This window comes from Pinus tabuliformis, chromosome Q (assembly GCF_031772625.1).
Source record: "Pinus tabuliformis cultivar Carrire ecotype Pingquan chromosome Q, CPIR1, whole genome shotgun sequence".
NCBI lineage: Eukaryota > Viridiplantae > Streptophyta > Pinopsida > Pinales > Pinaceae > Pinus > Pinus tabuliformis.
In genome coordinates, this window is record NC_142296.1 from 922,368,736 (window position 1) to 922,388,849 (window position 20,114).

General features: G+C 41.2%; 1 protein-coding gene across 1 annotated transcript in view; it reads right to left on the reverse strand.

The window, feature by feature from the left end:
- Positions 1–20,114, reverse strand: part of LOC149222473 (uncharacterized) — a 197,987-nt gene that overhangs the window by 57,394 nt on the left and 120,479 nt on the right. Inside the window, exon 4 of the mRNA XM_089385457.1 lies at positions 19,707–19,833. Coding sequence (XP_089241583.1) covers positions 19,707–19,833 — 127 coding nt within the window. The remainder of the gene's footprint in view (positions 1–19,706; positions 19,834–20,114) is intronic.

Below are 20,114 nucleotides of genomic sequence, written 5' to 3' on the forward strand. Positions count from 1 at the left end.
CTCTAGTCTTGGGGATTGCATCTTGCAGATCCTGGGTTCTGCCCACTACATCCTAAAGCCTAGGGATATTCGACCTCACTAACCCACGTAAAGGCTCAGCTAGACCCTCTACAAATAAAGAGACTCTCCTGGCCTCTGACAAATCTGGCACCATCACTGACAGTCTTGAGAACTCTGCTACGTAATGCTCTGGGTTGCTTGTCTGCTTGAGCTGGGTCAACTCTCAGAAGTGTACTTCAAGGTCCCTCGGGTCAAAACACTCCATCACCCTCCACGTAATATCCTCATAAGAGATCACACTAGCATGCCCCAACGTAGATAGCCCATGGAACCACCAATCATGAGCTTCCCCTCCCAAGTGCAAGGTAGCAATTTTTATTGCTTCCACCTCTGTCATCTGGTTAAGTTGAAAATATGTGTCGAATTTCTCAACCCATACCCTAGCAGTGCTCTTGGAAGAGCCATCAAAAGTAGGAAGGAACAACCTCCCAACTAGGTGCTACAAATCAGTGCCCTCCGTAGCTGTCACATTAGATCCCTTGCCTTTAATGCCATGCTTGAGCTGGCAAAAATCCTTAAAAGTTAGAGCAACTCAAAACTCTTCCATGATGGACTGATACTCACGAAAATAGTCCCCTAAGGGCATACCATCCATATTTGTTGTCCTCCAGTCCCTGTAGTCAAGAATGTGGGCATGGTAGATCTGGGTGGTCCACTATAAAGTGAGGGTGGCTTTTGTTAGTTTTTGTAGCATCAAATGTGTTCTGGCCTTGAAATTTGGTGGAGAGGCTAGAATAAATGAGATCTCCAAAACCCATAAATCGTTTCTAGAAATTCCTCCTAGAAATGACTTAATTAGATTATTAACCAGTTTTTAAATATTTCCTAAGTCCAAATTTAGGGAATATGGTTAATTAATTAGTATTAATTAAGTCAAGGCAAGAATCATCTCGAAACTCACACGGATCTATCCGAAGATGATCCTGGCCATTGATTAAGTTTTAATCTTGGTCGTTGGCGCTCCAACAGTGGATTATAAGAGAAAATCGATGTGGTGATGGAGAAGACACTTGTGAGGTTCGATTTTTGAGCAGATTGATTTCCAGAGTAGCAGCATTCAGTTGTCGGAGAGAGAGCTAGAGATTGAAGTAGTGTGAGAGGGGCGGAGACAGTGATTCGGAGGAAAGATTTCCAGATTCGAAGAGGCAGCAGCAAGAGGGCCGAGTTATCCCAGCGTGGTAGCAACAAGAGGGTCGAGTTATCCCAGAGAGGTAGCGCAGACGCTCTGCACAGTAGCTTCAGCAGGCAGATCGATTTGTTGGTGAGGAAAAAACGTTCTCAGTTCCAGAGGCCCAGCAAAGGTTCCAAAAGGTCGGAGAGACGATTCTCTCAGCAGCCAGAGGCAGAACGACTTCATAAATGGCAAGCCACACATGTGGCGGACAACACAGAGACAGTGCAGGAGAGGCTCACGTTGGGGTTTGGAGGCCGAATTTTCTGAAGGCAAGTCGTGCCAAAAATTGCTTCTGGGAGAAGGGAAATTCCCTTCAATATTTTGCCCATATTTTCTTGTTTTGGATTGCCAATTTCAGGCATCATGATTTTACTCATATTATTTCACTGTTGCTTAATATTAAAACCCTCATCTCCTGCACTGATTTTCCAAAGTTGGGTTTTCCGAGGACTTTTGTCCAAAAATAACTGTGTAATTTTTATTTATGTGTGCTAGCATTTCTTCTAGCATTTATTCTTTCGCAGTTTTATTTGTGTAGATTGCAGTGTGATTTATTAAGTATTTGTTGTAGAAAACAGTAAGTAAATTGTTAAATTAAATTAACAATTAGGAGAATAATTTCCAGTTGTTGCAATAGGATTCTAGTTTGTAATTTTCACATGGTATATCGGAGCGCAGTTGATCAACCGGAGAGCTCAGAGGCGAAGAGAGAAGGAATTTCGCTACTCATTGTGGGCAGCAGGCCAAAATTCCCAAGGGCAGCGCAGTTATTCTGCCAGGAGGCCAAATTACTTGTGGAGGTTCGATTTTTCTAAGTTAGGGGCAGAAAAATTATATCTTTCCAGATCAAGTGATTCTAGAGGCAGAGGGAGCAGCTCAAATTTTTCGTTGAGCAGATCTCTAGCTAGATGTAGTGGTTTTTGCAGCAGTTTGCTAGAGCAGAGCCAACATCAGGTGGAAGGAAGAAGAGCACACACTAAGGGAAAATTTTCCTCAGGGAACTTCTAGTCTCAAGAAGTTTGATTTTTCCTTGCAAATCAACAGTCATTGTGAGCAGTTCTTCTCACTCCAAAAGCGTGTGCGAATAGCTGAGCAGTAACTGAGCAGAAGGAAAGAGGAGGTTTTCGACATTTTGTTGAGATGGCCACTGTTGGGCTTCCTGATCAGGACAGGTTGGATGGGGCTTCCAACTATGTCATATGGAAGGCAAAGATGTTCTTCCTTCTAGATGAGTTTGGCCTAAAAATGTATATCGATGCAATGGTAGCAATTCCCCAGGATGCAAATCAGCTAAAGGAGTACAGAAAGGAGATGGCACAGGCAAAACATTTGATCCTAGATGGAGTCCGAGACCATGTGGTTTCACACATAGCTGGCAAAGATACTGCCAAAGAGATGTGGGATGCTCTCTCTACGTTGTACCAGGGTACTTCCGAGCAACAGAATATGTACCTAGAAGAGAAGCTGAGGTGTGTCAGGATGCAGAAGGGAGAAGGCATAGACCCCTTCCTTACTAAGATTCTGGAGATACGGGACCAGCTTGCAGTTGTTGGGGCAACGCCTCAACCCACAGAGATAGGCGATTGGCACTCAACAGTGTCTAGAGGAGTGGCAGATATTCGTCAAAAGTATCTTGGGTAGAGATACCTTGTCGAGGTGGGACAGAATGTGGGCCGATTTGTAACAAGAGGAGTTGAGACAAGCTCTATTGAAGAGCTCCATCAGTGGCAGCAGCAGCGGATTCAAGCAGGTGAAGGAGGAGGGGAATGTGGCCCTCGCATCGAAGGTCCCAGTCAGAGACAGGGGGAACAGAGGAAGAAGATGAAGGACCTGTCGAAGGTCAAGTGCTTCAAATGTGGTGAGCTTGGTCACTATAGTACCCAGTGTCCTCTCAAGAAGAAGGATAAGGAGGAGAAGCAAGGCCAACAAGCAGCCTCAACAAAGATTCATAGGCTTTCCTCCAGGTTGGAGGAAGAATTCGCCATGTTTGCTGATATACCTCCAAGAATGAGGTGAGGAGATTTGGTGTTGTAGCCCCAGAGAGCTACAGAGATTAGGCAGGATCCATGAGGATTCCACCTCATGGATCAATACCTTGCTACGGTGGCCCACAGTTTTCAATAGCAAGATGGATTAGTGACAGTTGATGCAGTCAAATGCCACTGTGACAGTTGCAGAGACTAGTAGTAGTCAGATGCTGGGGAGCGCAATGCAGAGTTGGCAGCAATACAGTTGGCATAGTGCAGAGTCAACAGCAACGAAATTCTTCAGTGACATTGCAGATACTAGCAGCAACCAGAGACTCGGGTGATAGATGCATTATATTGATCACAGTAGATTCAGTATTTTGGATGTTTTTCAGTTGCATATGTTGCAGTTGCAGCAGAAACAGATGAGAGGGAGTTGCAATGCAAATGTAGTGTTGGCAGCAGTATGGCAGTGTCAGCAACAGCACAGATGCAACGTATATCAGAGTTGCGCAGCGGTCGATGAGCAGTATGGCCAAACATCAGCAGCGTGACAGGAGATGATACAGAGACAGGGTGTTGCTACAGGGTGTGCAATAGCACTAGAACACATTCCTCGCTAAGAGGGAGTGTTAATTTTTGCAGCATCGAATGTGTTCTAGCCTTGAAATCTGGTGGAGAGGCTAGAATGCATGAGATCTCCAAAACCCATAAATCGTTTCTGGAAATTCCACCTAGAAATGACTTAATTAGATTATTAATCAGTTTTTTGGGATAACTCAACCCTCTTGTTGTTGCCTCTCATCTGGAAATCTTTCCTCTGGATCACTATCTCTGCCCCTCTCACACTGCTTCAATATCTAGCTCTCTTCGACAACTGACTGCTACTACTCTAGAAATCAATCTGCTCATAAATCGAACCTCACAAGTGTCTTCTCCATCACCACATCAACTTCCTCTTATAATCCACTATTGGAGCACCAACGACCAAGATTAAAACTTAATCAATGTCTACGATCATCTCTGGATCGATCTGTGTGAGTTTCTAGATGATTCTCGCCTTGACTTAATTAATATTGGTTAATTAATCAGTATTAATTAAGTCAAGGCGAGAATCATCTAGAAACTCACATGGATCGATCCAGAGATGATCCTAGCCATTGATCATTGGTGCTCCAACAGTGGGTTATAAGAGGAAGTCGATGTGGTGATGGAGAAGACACTTGTGAGGTTTGATTTCTGAGTAGATTGATTTCCAGAGTAGTAGTAGTCAGTTGTCGAAGACAGAGCTCGAGATTAAAGCAATGTGAGAGGGGCAGAGACAGTGATCCAAAGGAAAGATTTTCAGATGAGAGGCAGCAGCAAGAGGGTTGAGTTATCCCAGAGAGGCAGCGCATAGGCTCTATGCAGTAGCTTCAACAGGCAGATTGATTTGCTGGTGTGTAAAAATCGTTCTCAGTTCCAAAGGTCGGGCAGAGGTTGCAAAGGTTCTAGAAAGCAGAAGAGACGATTCCCTCAGCAGCTAGAGGCAAAACGACTTCATCAGTGGCAGTTTCGAGCCACGTGTGCGGCAAACAGCGCAGGAGAGACTCACGCTAGGGTTTGGAGTCCGAGTTTTCTGAAGGCAAGTCGTGCCAGAGATTGCCCGTGGGAGAAGGGAAATTCCCTTCAGTATTTTGCCCAGATTTTCTTATTGTGGATTGCCAGTTTTGGGCATCCAAATTGTACTCGGATTATTTCATTGTTGCTTAATATTAAAACCCTCATCTGCTGCACTGGTTTTCCCAACTTGGGTTTTTCTGGGGACTTTTGTCCAAAAATAATTGTGTTGTTTTTACGTGTGTGTGCTAGCATTTCTTCCAGCATTTCATCTCCTCCAACATTTCCTTCTACTCCTTTGCTAGATCATTCCAAGCCTTCAAGAGACTTTGGAAGGTTGTGTCCTCCTTGCTAGTGTCCCCCATGTTTATTTCTTCCACTTTCTATTCAGAAATCTTCGGATCAAGGCTAATCTGCAATTTCCTTTCTCTACTCTTGTATTTATGCTTCCGATATGGTATATTATGCTTGTCTTCTAGGATCATAGAAAAGGGTTTTTCCCATAGCTGGCCAGATCACTGCTCTGATACCACTGTAATATTCCTGATAGGAAAAATATAGTAAATAACAGAAACAATGAACTAATTACAACTATAAAATTCTGAAACACACCACAAATACAAATATTAAACACCAGAAATATGAACCAAACTCTGAGTCATTGTATTAATAATAGGAAATATGGTACAATAATGAGAGTAAAAGAACTTGGGCTTGCTACTACAAGATTAAGGCAAAATCCAAGAGCCAAAGTTGGCTCAAAGTGTCAGTATCTCTCCCCACAAAAACTATGCCCTACTATGAAGTTTTTTGTTGCTTCTGGATGGAAAGAAATAGGTATTTCGATCCTCTATAATGCTCAGAAAATTCTGCGAATTTAACTGCAGCCTCCTCTCAATAGACCCACAAAAACCTAGAAAGGGTTTGGGCTCCTTCCACCAAACCCCGGGACCCCTCAAGAAATGTGAGTTCCTCCTATAGCTAGAAATTCGCTCCCCTAGAAATGTCACTGCAAAATAGGCACCAAACTCCCTAAAATTTCCTCCCAAATTCACCTCCGAAATTCCACCAATTTTAGCCCCAATTTCTTCTGCCTCCATGCCACAATAAATTTACTCCCCAAGTGCCTGCACAATCCCAACCAGTAAACCTTTGTGCAGTCCCTAAAGACAAAAATTTGGCTTATAAGTTGGCCTCATATCCAGCCCTGCAAACCACCTCAAATTCCCTGCAAAATTACTAGACAAAGCCCCTCCAATTTCCCGGAAACCAATATGCAGTACTAGACAACGCCCCTCCAATTTCCTGGAAACCAACATGCAATACCAGACAAAGCCCCTCCAGTTTCCCGGAAACCAACATGCAGTGTAGTTGCTCCTCTAAGTAATTTGACTTCCCTCAACTGTGCCCAGTCTACACAAAGAGCAATTTGAATCCCCCTGAAATCAACTCTAGAACAACTCCAAAATGTAGCAAGATCTCCCTTAGGGTGACACTTAAGGTTCATCAAAGGAGTTGGAAATTCCTACCTGGAAATTCCTTTGTGCTAAGCAGCATGAGTTGACTTAGCTAAGCAGCTCAAGCAAACTATGGCTCAATTTTCAAATTGGCAAAAGACTCCAAAATGGAGCTCATCTCTTCTATTTATACTTGTTGCCATCCTCTCTCCTTGTGGGCCCTCCCATTTGACCTCCTTTTCTTCTCTCTCTTCCCCAAAATCAAATTTCCTTGAGGGGTTCGAATTCCCTCCTTGAGGTGGGCCCCACATTCCACCATCCAATAAATTTTCCATTCTTTCTAATGTTTTGGAGCCTCCCTTCTCTTAAAAATTAAAGTGGTGTCTCCTCATCCACTTTTCCTAAGTTTTATGCCCAAAAATTTTCCATCATCAAAATTGCAAAAATCTGGAACTTACATAGCAAAATTAATTACTGGGGATATTACATTGTATCATGGCCATGTGATCGGTGAGGATGGGGTGTGTGTACATTAGGAGAAGATCAAGGCCATTTTGGATTGGCCTACGCCCAAGAATGTGATGGAGTTGCAGGGATTCCTGGGTATTTGTACCTACTACAAGTAGTTAGTAAAGGGGTTTTCTCAGCTGGCAACACCCCTCATGGACTTGACGAAGAAAGGGGTGTTCGAGTGGACAGACGTGGCACTGGAGGCTTTTGAGCCCCTCAAGAGGGTGATGAGCAATTGCCCAGTCTTGACCTTACATGATTTTTCGCAACGCTTTACCTTGGAGTGTGATGCATCTGGAGAGGGCCTTTGGACGATTTTGATGCAAGGGGGCCACCCAATTACATTCGAGAGCCGAGAGCTATAGTCCTTAGAGGTTGTATTCCATATATGACAAGGATATGTTGGCCATTATGCATGCTTTGGCAAAATTCCGACAGTGTTTGGTGGGTAACAGATTCAAGGTGAAGACTGATCACAACAGTCTTCAATTCTTCTTGGAGCAGAGAGAGCTGAATGAGAGGCAGCAGAAGTGGGTCAGTAAGATCCAAGTGTATGATTTTCATATAGAGTATGTCAAGGGCAAGCAAAATGTAGTGGATGATGCATTATCCAAGAGTCTCACAACACTCTCATTGATGGACATCACTCAGGATTGGAGGGCACAATTACTAGTAGAGTACTCCAAAGATCGACAGGCGTGTGATATCTTGGATGGTACTGTTGGGGATGATAGGTATAGAATAATGAACGAGGTGATTTCCTACAAAGATAGGATCTATTTGGTGTCAGGCTCACAGTTGCGAAAGAAGAGCCTGCAGGCGGCTCATGGTTCACCCTTGGCTGAGCATCAGGGGTTTTTCAAAACATACCGCACTATCAGGGAGCGCTTCACTTGGAGAGGCCTCAAGGAGGACATTCTGAGGCATGTACAGGAGTGTGATATTTTCCAGAGGAACAAGGGGGAACAGACACATCTAGCTAAGCTACTATAGCCTCTTCTAATTCCGAAGAGGAAGTGGGAGAGTGTCTCCATGGATTTCATCACAGGTCTTCCAATTGCACACGTGCGTGATTTCATCTATGTAGTGGTGGATAGGTTGACCAAGTTTGCTCAATTTTTTGTAATTCCATCCTGATCCTCAACTTCACAAGTAGTTAGATTTTCTTCCTATAGGTATTCAAGCTGCATGGTTTTCCCAAGACCATCATCAATGACCGAGGTAGCAGGTTTAGGGGGCATTTTGGCAAGAGTTGTTTAGAATGGTGGGTATTGAACTCACTCCCAGTACTAGCTACCACCCCTAGACAGATGGGAAAACAGAGATCGTGAATAAATGGTTGGAGGAGTATTTGCGGAACTATGTGACTGAGCAGTAGCGCGCATGCGTGAAGTGGCTACAGCTTGGGGAGTACTGCTACAGCACCACTCACCATTTGTCCATTGGTATGTCACCTTTCCGTGCCCTTTATGGTTATGACACATTATCTTTTGTTGATTTGGTTTTTTGAGACAGTCAAACCCCCAGGGTAAAGGATTGGATACAGGAGAGCCAAGAGATCCTGAGGGCTCTAAAGGACAGCTTAGAAACAACAAAAAACCAATAGAAGATGTATGCAAACAAGCACTAGGTTGAGAGACATCTCTAGTTGTACAGGGAATCTACATTGAAGCAAAAGGGAGCTAAGAAGCTCAAACTACGTTTATATGGGTCATATAAAGTGACTATGCAGGTTGGAGAGGTAGCTTATGAGTTGGAGCTCCCACCAGGGAGCAAAGTGCACAACGTGTTCCATGTATCTTGCCTGAAAAAGGCCTTGGGACAGTAGGTGCAGCTGCCACAAAGTTGTCACCCTTGGATGATGAGGGACACTTGGTTTTGGTGCCAGAGGCTATTTTGGAGGTGAGAGAGAGGAAGATTAGGAACAAAACCATCAAGGAGTTTCTTGTCAGGTGGAAGGACATACCAAAGGAGGATGCCACATGGGAGGGAGAATAGGTACTACAACATCCAACATTACAATTGCTTGAGGACAAGCAAGCTTTAGGCGGGGAGGATTGTGATGTCCCAACTAAATAATTTTGCTAAGTAAATTCCCATTTTTGCAGTTTTGGCATTAGGAAAATATTTTGGCATGAAAACTTAGGAAAAGTGGGTTGAAGAAACCCCACTTAAATTGTGGAGGAAAAAGGAAGCCATAACATTAGAGAAAAAGAAATAATTGGTTTGCTAGTGGAACGTGGGGGCCACCAACAAGGGGTATTTGACCCCCCCTTGAGAAATCCGCACTACTAGAAGGGAAGAGAGAGAAGGGAGTTCAAATTAGTGGAATGAGGGACCCACTAAGGGAGGATGAGAAACACTTATAAATAGCACAAGGAAACCACCATTTCACATCATTTTTTTTGCCTATCTAATTCAGGAGATCAAACTCTCTCTTCGAGGTTGTTGAGCACAAGAGGAGCAGAGTTGTTTAGCTCGAGTTTCAAGCAAAACTCTCTCTCATTTCAAAGAACTTCGAGTGTCTCCCTAGTCAGGCTTAGGGGAATCTACTTCAAGGCTTGTTACCACTCAAACCAGCAAGGGACCTAAAAGGGTTCCTAAGAGGGAAACTGCTAGGTTAAGTCCAACGGTGGAGGCTTAGCTCACTGTCACCACAGCTAAGTCTCCCTGCTCTTTACGGACTTTCATCGATGGGAGGAGTCTCGATAGTGTAGGGATCACTTGCAAAGTATATGTCAATAGATAGGTGAGAAGTGACCCTGAAAACCCTTTCCCAAGGATGGAGGGAAGAATGGAACTTGCTTGCTCTTTAAGCAAGGGACTTGGTCCACCAGGGATAAAGGGTGAGGATTGGAGGGTTGAGGGAGAAAGGATAGGCTTATAAACAAGGTTTTCAATCCCTATAATCCTTGGGAAACATGGATTCCCAAATGGTCCTTGACAAATAATCTTTACTGAGAAGTGGGACCACACGAGGCCAAGTGGACCCAGCCCAAGTTCGGGGATGGAATGCAACAACCAGTGATGTTCCTATCCTGGACAAGGTGATGGGAAAGGACTAAACAAGAATATTCACTTCAAAAGGTTGAATTGATCCTATTGAGGTCCAGCCTTGGGGATGCCTATGCAAAATTCGATCCTAGAGCTAGGGCTTGGGATTGTCGAAGATTCCATTGTTAGAATTGCCTCAAATTTGGAGGAGAGGGAGGAGACCCACTAACGCAGTAGCCTATAGGAGATCGAAGTCAATTCCCGAGAAATTGATGCCCTAGGTGACCTAATGGGGCTAGACTTCGGGAAAAGGGGGAAAATGGTAAAAAGAGGGTTTAAATGATCATCCCTTTAAGGGACCAGTGCCTAATTCACTTGGGGATATGGAGTCAAGGATGGTAGATGAGTAAGGACTTGGTTTCTTGGTCAAGGAGGCCCAGAAAGTCACCTTCATCCAATGTTGAGAGAAAGAAAAGAAAAGTGACCTTCAAGCATTTATACTTCAAAGCAAACGATGCAAGCTTATCAACACAAATAATCTCTAGGACATTTCATTCATATAACATTGGCCCATACATTAAATTAGCTAAAACATGCTCAATTCCACATTTCGATTATGTAGCTACTAGCCCTAATTTTAGCAGTATGCAGCAACAGAATAATAACATCAAAATTCACTTACAACGTTATAGAGTATATCCAACCAGCATTTCGTTCACAAGACAAAACTCCAAGACAAGATAAATAACCCAAATTCATCCGTCAAAATTCATCCATCTCTAGAAAATATCCTCCAAGGAAAAAATGTGAAGTTCTCTATTATTAGAGAGATCCCAAGTCAAGTGATGATCCAAATGAATGTATCTAACATCAATATATAGCCTCCTGAGGAGTTTGAATTACCCTGTGGGCCTACATTAGCCCCTAATCATAAAATAATGTGCAAATAAAACCCCTATTGGTGACAAGCCCACCAAACTAGCTCACAAGTGTAAAAATAAGCCTCACAAGGGGCCAAATAATAATATGTACATGTCGTGGGGCCCTCCAAAGGCCTAATAATGTCCTAAAGTGCCATACTAAGGAATAAATTCCTCGGAATATGATGGACAAGGGGGTGGCCCCTTGTTCTCCAAGTAGTAGACCTATGGTGCTCGCAGTCGGTTTGAGGGCACATAAATGACCCCATAAGTCTCTATATGGATTGGAGATGCCTATAGATCCTCTGCAAGGGTACGAGTGGTGGAATGAATGCTACCATGACATTGTACAAGTCCTGGGACACCTGTCAAGAGTGTGGGGCTCCTATGGGGGTCTGTTGGGCATAATGTACCAAGCACATCACGATCATCCCAAAAGTGAATCGCTAGTAGTCTCTAAGCATCGATGAAGATCTGTGGAGTGTTTTCTGTTGCTGTAGAGTCCAATGGTTCTCTATGCACACCCTATATGTGCCAATGTAGACCTCTAGGGTCAAGATCCCATATAGGGAGACCAAACCCAAATGGAAACCACCTGTAATGCTGCATAAGATCCAATGCGTCCCCTAGGCTTCCAGTACAACCAGTCATTGAAATAATTGGGTAAAAGAGTTTACAAATCATGGATAACAAAGTGGACACTTCATAATGGCATGCCCTTCCGAAGTTGGCTTTGGCATGTGCTAGTGTCTCCAAGCTCCGAAGGCAGTTAACCAAGTACCTTATTAGTTGGTTTTAGCCCTTGAAGAGGATAGTATGTCCAAAGCACATCCCTCTAATAGGGGTGGCAAGTGATAAATAAGTGGAATGGAGAGGGAATGAGAGGGGCAATCCTGGGCCACATATTTGGCATAGGGTAGCTAGATAAGGGGAAGCCCACACTTGGGTATGTAATGTGTAGGAGGGAGAAATCGTGGTACATGAGGTGCCCTGGCCTTGATTTTTCCACCCTTCTTTATATGTCTTTTGCCTTTTATGAATTTTCTTTAATTAACTGCTCGGGGCTCAAAGGACAAGAGCATGATGTGTAAGATATAGCAATGATTACCCCCTTTTAGGTAGGGTTGTTCATTGCCCTCCGGGGGTTGGGACAATCATGGGTTCCTGAATGATAAAGGAGGTTCATCTAGGGCCTATGGAACCAGGGTGATGACCATGGATTGGGGTAGCGCTCATGTATTGCCTTTTGCCCACGTGCTAATTATTTTGTCCCGGCCATCCTTTGCATTTTGTGGTACAATTTCCTGTTAAATATGGCCACTTATGCTTTTTTCTTTTTCTTTTAATTGCTTCAACCTTTGGGGCATCATTCCAGGCCTGACCCAAGGTGGGGGCAAGGGGATAGGAAGGCTAACCCTATGTGGACCCTAGGGAAAAGTGCTAATTCCAGAGGAGAATTTGCAAGAAATTATTAGCTATTTGTGCATAGGTTTGAGCCATTTTTCATTTCCTCTAGTTGGGCACAAAACTGACTGGCTGGATAATTCTCACTTTTTAAGGCTTCCCAAGTCAACTGGAATTGGCCTAAGATATTTCTAGGTTTTGGTGGATTGGGTGCGAGGAGCCTCCAATTAATTTTGCAGAATTTTTAGAGCAAATTTGAGGGCCAAAACTATAGTTCACCTCCAGTAGAAGCAACAAAATTTCTGGGCAAAGTGAATTTCTAGTTTGAGCCATTTGTAGTTCAAGGTCCACATCATTTCGCCTAGGTTTTGCATGCTTGCAGTAGCAAGCCAAGGTTCCATTGTTCTACTCTATTTGTACCTAGTTTTAGCATTGATATTAATAAAATGGCTCACAATTCCTACTCATGTTATATGGTTTACTAATTGTGCATGCATGTGAAAATTTTTGTTGTTGTAGCTTAGTACATGTTTCTATTATTTATTGAATATTCCCCTTAAGAATATTACACTTGGAGAAGAGGAGTACCAAGAGGAAGAGGAGGAGGAGGATAAAGGGAGTGAAGATGACGAAGAGAAAACCAAGGTATACCAAACACCCTTGTGGAAATATGTCACAAGGCTTGGAGGAGGGAAAGGGGGTCGAACCACTAAATTTGTATACCCCCATTGCAATGCTACTTACATAGGTTCATATACTCGTGCCAGAAAGCATTTAAGTGGGAAATGGCATGGGATGGGAATAAACAAATAGGAATCAAAACCTATGCAAATGTGTCAACACAAAAAAGAACCAAATATATAAGGGAAGAGGAGGAAGCATAATACCAATCAAAAAGATCAAAGGCTGAATATGACACCACTAGCACACATAGAGCAACTACAAGAACTCCATCAACATCCACCCCTGGTAGTGGATTTGCAACCACATGTACAAACATCCCTCTAAGGCGTAAAACAATATCAAAACTCCTTGACAAAGGGACATGGATGCAAAAAAATTCCGATTTCTCTATGCATGTGGCATACCATTCAAGGTTCTTTGCTCACCTTCTTGGCATGAAATGGTTGCCACCATCAATGATGCCCCTAAAGGATATAAGAGCCCTAGGTATGACAAAGCTAGAACCGTGGAACTTGACAGAGAAAAAGATAAAGTAAAAAATGCTTTGGGAAAATTCACAAATTCTTGGAATGAATATGGGGTATCCAATGTATCTGATGGTTGGACAAATGTAAAAGGAAAGCCATTGAAAAGTGTTCTTGGTGTGTTTGCTATTGGTGCAGCCTTCCTTTCATCTCATGACTACTCAGATAAGTTTAAGACCGACATCAACATTACAAAACCATTAATTCAAACAATTGAAAGTATTGGGCCATACAATGTCATCCAAGTCATCATTGATAATGCTTCTAATTGTAAGGCAACGAGAGCAATTATTGAGGATAGATACCCCAACATATTTTGGTTTGGGTGTTTGGTTCACACAATGAACCTTTTGATGCATGATATTATTAAGATAAAGGAACCTCAATACAAATGGATTGGTTCATTGTACAAGAAAGGCAAGAAAATGATAAGATTCATTACCAATCATAGTAATACCCATGGCCTTTTCCATATTCACTCAAGGTTGGAGCTATTGAAGATAGCAAAGACTAGATTTGCTAGTTATTACCTCACCTTCAAGTGCCTTTTGAAGGTAAGAGAGGCATTGGCTAGCATGGTATCAAGTGAATCATGGCAGATATTAAAGGATAGGGTTGCAACGACATCTGACAGGGAAGATTTTCAAGAGGTGGAGGACATCGTTCTTGATGGTCATCTTTGGACAGGTGTGAGTAATGTTTTGCAATTCACCAATCCCATTTATAATATGATTTGTTTTGCAGATACAGATGCGCCAGTGATTGGGGACATGTATGAGTAGATGGATAGCATGCTAGGGCAAATAAAAGATATTGTTGAACCAAAAGATCCCATCTTGTATGATCATATTCATAAACATGTGGTCAAAAGGTGGGATAATATTAATGTTCCACTCCATGCCTTGGTGTATGTCCTTGCGCCAAAATACTACTCTCCATCTTGGTTGGCCCAACCTACACCTGGGGGTGGGGCTAGGAGAAAAGCCCATACATATCCAAAGGTACAAAATGGCTATATGACTGCATTAAACAAGTCAGTGCTTGATAGGGAGGAGTGTGTCAGATTGCATGGAGAATTAAGCAAATACTTCAGTCAAACTGGAGTGTTTGGTTCTTTGCATGCTATTGATGATAGAGATAGAATGGATCCTATTGAGTGGTGGAACATGTATGGCTTCGGGGGGCCTTTGGAAAAATTGGTAGTGAAAGTGCTTTCATAGGTGGTTAATACTTCTTCTTCAAAGAGGTGTCGGAGCACCTATAGCTTCATCCACAATGTCAAAAGAAATTGCATCAATGAAAATTGGGCAGAAAGCTTGGTTTATGTACACTAGAACTTGAGGTTGTTGATACATTATAGTGATCGGGCTCGATATGATAGAGCATATGTCACTTGGGACAACAACCCAGAGGAGGAAAATTTAGAGGATGAAGCCTTACATTTAGAACAATTGGAAGTAGAAATTTTCAAAGATGAGGATGAAGCAACAGCAACAACGTCAACAGCCATGCCACCCCCATCATCCACTAACAGGGCTCACATTGCAATGGCTTCGCCGCCATCTCCATTTGCAACCTCACATGGATGTCATGTGTCTTCTGGTTCTGGAAATGGCCGTCCAACTATACGGGAATAGCCTAGACCACGAGAAAAGAAATTAGAAATTTCTCACGGCAATTTAATTGTCTTTCCTAGTTTCCAATACTTTTTATGACTATTGACTTTTTCATATTTATTATGGTATTTTTTGTAGACAATATATGACAATTTAAGTTTGAAGTTTGAAGTTGGAAATTATAATTCATTGGTAATGATTCATAAATTATGAATATGACGCTTCATTAAAGTTGAAACGTTTCATTTCATGTTTGATATTCTTTGTTGTAGTTTGGTAATGGTTACAAGAACAACTTTAGTGATGACAAATGTTATATATTGAACTTTGAAACTTTTAAATTTTAAGATTGATGAATCACGAGAATTGAGATGTTGTAACTTGTAACTTGTGGACCTGTGGTTGATGAAGATTATAACTACTAGACGATTGATGGTATATTGTTTAATCCATGTTGTTATGCTTTTTATAATTAATTCATCATTCTACATGCTTTTGTTGACATATACACATCAAAGTGTATAAAAATATATATTATATAAAATTTGCTCCCGACATGGAAGCTTCTGAAAATTGTCACTCCCCACTCTCGCTTCCACTTCAACTCCCTGCTTCCAAGCAACGTTGGTAACAAGTCCAATGGTGTTGTTTTCATCCAAATCTAAGAACTTTCTATTTTTAGCAGTCAGCGCATAGCAATAGGTCTAAATCTGACAATGGTGGTTTTGTCTCATTCTAAGAAATTTTTATTTTAGCAATCTTGATAGCATATCTGGGTTCCCCGTCAAGATTCTAAGACTAATGAGTATAATATTGTGGACATGCAAACATATTTATATTTTACTAGTACCTATTTTTTGATGTGCCATATATGGCAAGGTCCCCCTATCTATTCAAGGCAGTTGATACATTTTCCTATTTTTTTAAGGGGATTCCTATTTTTGGCATGTCTAATTTTAGTAGAATGAGGTGGCAGTCTGATTGGTCGACACATGCTAACAATTGAGCATGCACAAATGGCAAGGATTTGTATGAGTTATCAATGACATGGCTAAAGATAAATTGACATGGCAATTGAGCAAATTTATTTTTCTCTCCCTGTGCATTTCCCTTTTCTAAATTCTCCCCTATTTCCCCTCATCTTTATTCCTTCTCTTCTATCTAACTTTCCCTCCTAGTTTTCCTCTCACTTGTCCCCCTAAATCTTCTCCCATTTTTTCTCACATTTCCCTTACTTTCCCTCCTAAATTCCCTCCCCATTTCCCTCCACAAAAAAGCAGAATAAATTTGACCCCCAAATAAAAGGCTAGTTAAACTGAAACAACACAGAATTCCAAATTTTTATTAAAACCCCAGAAGGAAAAATCAATTATATTCTGGGTTCGGGCCTCAGAGAGGGTCTACCAACTGAAGCAAAGTATTTTGCACTTTCTAGGTATTCTAATTCTCTTTCAAACCCTGATCTTCGAAGGAAAATCTTTGCAAAGATGAACTAAGAATACAAGAGTACAACATTCTTCTGTCATCCAACATCATATTAAATTTGAGGCTTTGGGGAGGCTCTCCTGGTCCAAGCAATCAAAAGGGAACAGAAGGAGTATTCAGATCTAGTCTCCCCAAAGGATCATAATCGAATCAAGGACCAGTATATGGAGGTCTTTCATTCAAAGACATCCTAAAAGGGAAATCTGGAGTATCAACAAAACCATAACAAACACACAATCTACCTAGTCCCTATATAGTGGAGTCGCTAAATCAAATACCAGCTATGACTGTAGATATTACAGAAACAATTGATTTATGCACCACTTATGAATCACAAGTTTTTATATGCAAGTTCAATGGTTTCTAGCCAAAACCAGTGGATCTTTTTCACTAGATTCTCACAACTTGGTCAATAAATTGTGAGATACACCTCTGCTCCAGGGGCTTTTTCATAGTAAAATTTGCATCATCAGAGAAACGTGAATATGTATTGCGAGAAGGCCCGTGCTTTCGGGGTTCTACAGGACTTTTTGTCACCCCATGGTTCCCAGATTTCGATGCCAATACAATGGTGGTATCAAGAACGCCAGTATGTGTTAGATTGCATAATCTCCCCCTTCATTTTTGGCACCATAAAGTGCTTGGAGGCATTGGGGACCTCTTAGGGAGATAAATTAAGATAAACACACAAAGAATCGAAGAACGAATTTTCACTTTTGCCAGAATTTGTGTGGAGGTGGATCTCAGCGAAGGATTGTCGGACCGTATTCTCCTCACACATAACAAGCAATGCTGAACACAGTTTCTAGATTTTGAGAACACGGCATTTAGATGTCGATCACGCCGGCAAACAGGACATTTACAAAGCTTATGCCCTAATAACTAGAAAGTACCTCGAAGGAAGAAGAAACCAGGAAAGCAGCCCAAAGGATGGCAATTCCCACAGCAACAGCCTGAAGAAGAAGAGGATGAAGAAGAAACAGTGCACCCTACCACTGAAGAAACCCAAAAGCCACAAGACAACGTAGAAAAGGAGGGAGTAAATCATGAAGATTTAGGAATCCCAGCACACACATCGAGGCAGGAGACCATCACTAAAGCAAAGGAGACAGGGGGCTCTAAACATCATCATGTATCTGATAGCTCGGATTCAGATAAGGAAAATCCAAGAAAGAATGAAGGATCCCAGCTAGCTCTTGTAACGACCACTCCATCCCAAGGAGAATGGAGAAAGGTAGAAAAGAAGAAATGGAGAAGAGGATAATGCTCATCTCCATTTCGAAGTTAACTTTTTGTCTATGTGAACACCAGTTTCGACTGGAATGATTGAATGCATTGTAAGCATCTACGACATGTAATTTTGTTTTCATTAATAAAATTACAGTTTTTCCTAGGGAAAAAAAGCCAAGTCAAATTATAGTTAATGAGAAAATTGTGGCAAGTCAACTCACTTGATGAAAAATAGCCAACTTGAATTGCTAAAATTAATTAGGAATGTTTTTTTCATGAAAAAGTTTGCCCAAAAATTAGCTAAGTCAAATTTGATAAATAAGTCCCGGAGCTATTTTTTGTCTAATGCTTCAATTTAACTCAAGAAAGAACCACTTAACTCAGTTTCTTCTCCACTCAAAGCTCAATTGATGCAACCATGCAAAGTAATGCCCAATTATGGAAGAATTTGACTTTTCCTCCTCATTGCCATAATTGCAAAGGAAAAAACTATTTAAGTGGAAAGCCAGCCTTTCAACTTGAGTTGTCCTGAGTAAGAGAAAGCAGCCATGCTTTCTTCTCTCTCTCTCTTTTCTGGCTCTTATTACTCTGTGGCTGGGTATCATTGTATTCAAGTTCTGTGATAGTCATCTTGGTGCAGCCAACCTTCTGCCTCTCATGGAATAAGTCAATTTTGATCCACTCAATCTGGTTTGCTTGATTCAATGTTATATTGTGCAAATTATTGAGAGTTTTCAGTGATTTATTTGGGCAATTAGCCACTTAGATACACTTTCTTCTTGTATTACTTTTCTACATAACAGGCTGATTTGTGAAGGACTTTAATATATGAAGTTTTACATACTTGTTTGGCCACTAACTTGCTGATCAAACAGCATTTACCTTGCTGTTTTTCAAATGTTTTATTGCAGAATTACAGGTTAAAACAGCAGGAACAAACATTAGGGGGACACCCCCCTGAGGTTGGCAAGCACAAGTCCAAACGTAGAAGATTTGCCAGTGACCCATAGGTCAGGTTTTCCTATATGTTCGCTGATTTTAAAGTTTATATCAGCTCTAAGGGCATAAAAATTAGTGCTAACAGGTAGATAACAAAGGAAGGAAAAGAAGTCATAGAAACAAGAAGGCTGAAATTTACATCCTGAAAACAATATCTTTACTCATCTGTTCCTTTATTATAAAGTAAGTCTTCAAAGAGAGAAATTCAAGGCATAGGAAAGAATTGACTTGGCTCATCTTCATATTTTTCTGAACAATATATTTACAACAGGATTAACCATAATCATCATCCTCTTTGGGAAACGAAGCAACCTAAATGATTCCTCAAATTCCTCCAGAAACTTTGCGGCATAATATGCATGTTGAGCTGACACACTACATATTGACACCTTAATCAAGTAAATCTTTTATTTATAATTCAACATATAATGTGCATATTTAGAGTTGAAATTCATGTCATTGTTTATCTGTTATTTCAGGGTTGTAAGTTAATCTTATAATGTATCGATCAATCTAGTTTCTATGAGAAATTGACAAAATTGTTTATAGCTTGACTGCTTTCTGTAGAAGGTTCTGGCTTGAAACAATATGCTGGTTTCTGAGTCAATGTTAGTGAGAAGCCTGCATCATATACCCATTTCCAGAGGAAAGCAAAGCTTAGGCTACAATAACATTATTATCTTTTAGTAAGGTTACGCAGATCTTTGTACATTTCATGATAAATGAAGTTTTCAAATGGGGAATAAACTTGAGTGGGCTACGAGTTTATGACCAAGATCATGCAATATCGTTCTCGGGTATATGTATCCATCTGCTATAGCTTTGTCCCTTCAAATTGAAAAAATCAAATAATCTACCCTCACAAGGGCAGTGCTTTACTGCAACCATCTTAATATTTATGAGATTGCATAGTGGATCTTTACTAATATTGCAGTTTTTGCATCATAACTATGGATAAGCATCTCCAACTGCAATTATGTCCCCCATAATTTCATATATTGTTCTATCATAATGCATATATTAATTTTTAAAGCATGGATATTTATCGCAAATAGATGAGTAAAGTCCAAACTAGTCTTTCACCTGAAGAGCCCCACTAGCTTGTGCCAGCACTGCAGCTAATAACCCAACAGGTCCAGAACCTTGTATGATTACACGGTCCATTAGACGTATATTTGCCCTGTCAACTGCATGCATCGCTGTAGGGAGCCTACAAGAACCAAGGTTTGAGCGGAATTAAAACACAAGTACACATGAATATAAGCTCCATTTAAAAAGTGGCAGTATAGTTCAGTGACAAATTATATTAACAAATGCATCGTGCTGGAGAAGGCCGAGAAAATTATCCAATAGGAGAAAGGGATATAAACCAAAGTGGAATAAGTGTCAACTAGAAATGACTAGAAAATGCTTATAACCATCCAGTTCAGTTTTGGATTTACAATGACCTAGATATTATAAAGGATGTAAAAGATAAGTCGAACCTCAAAT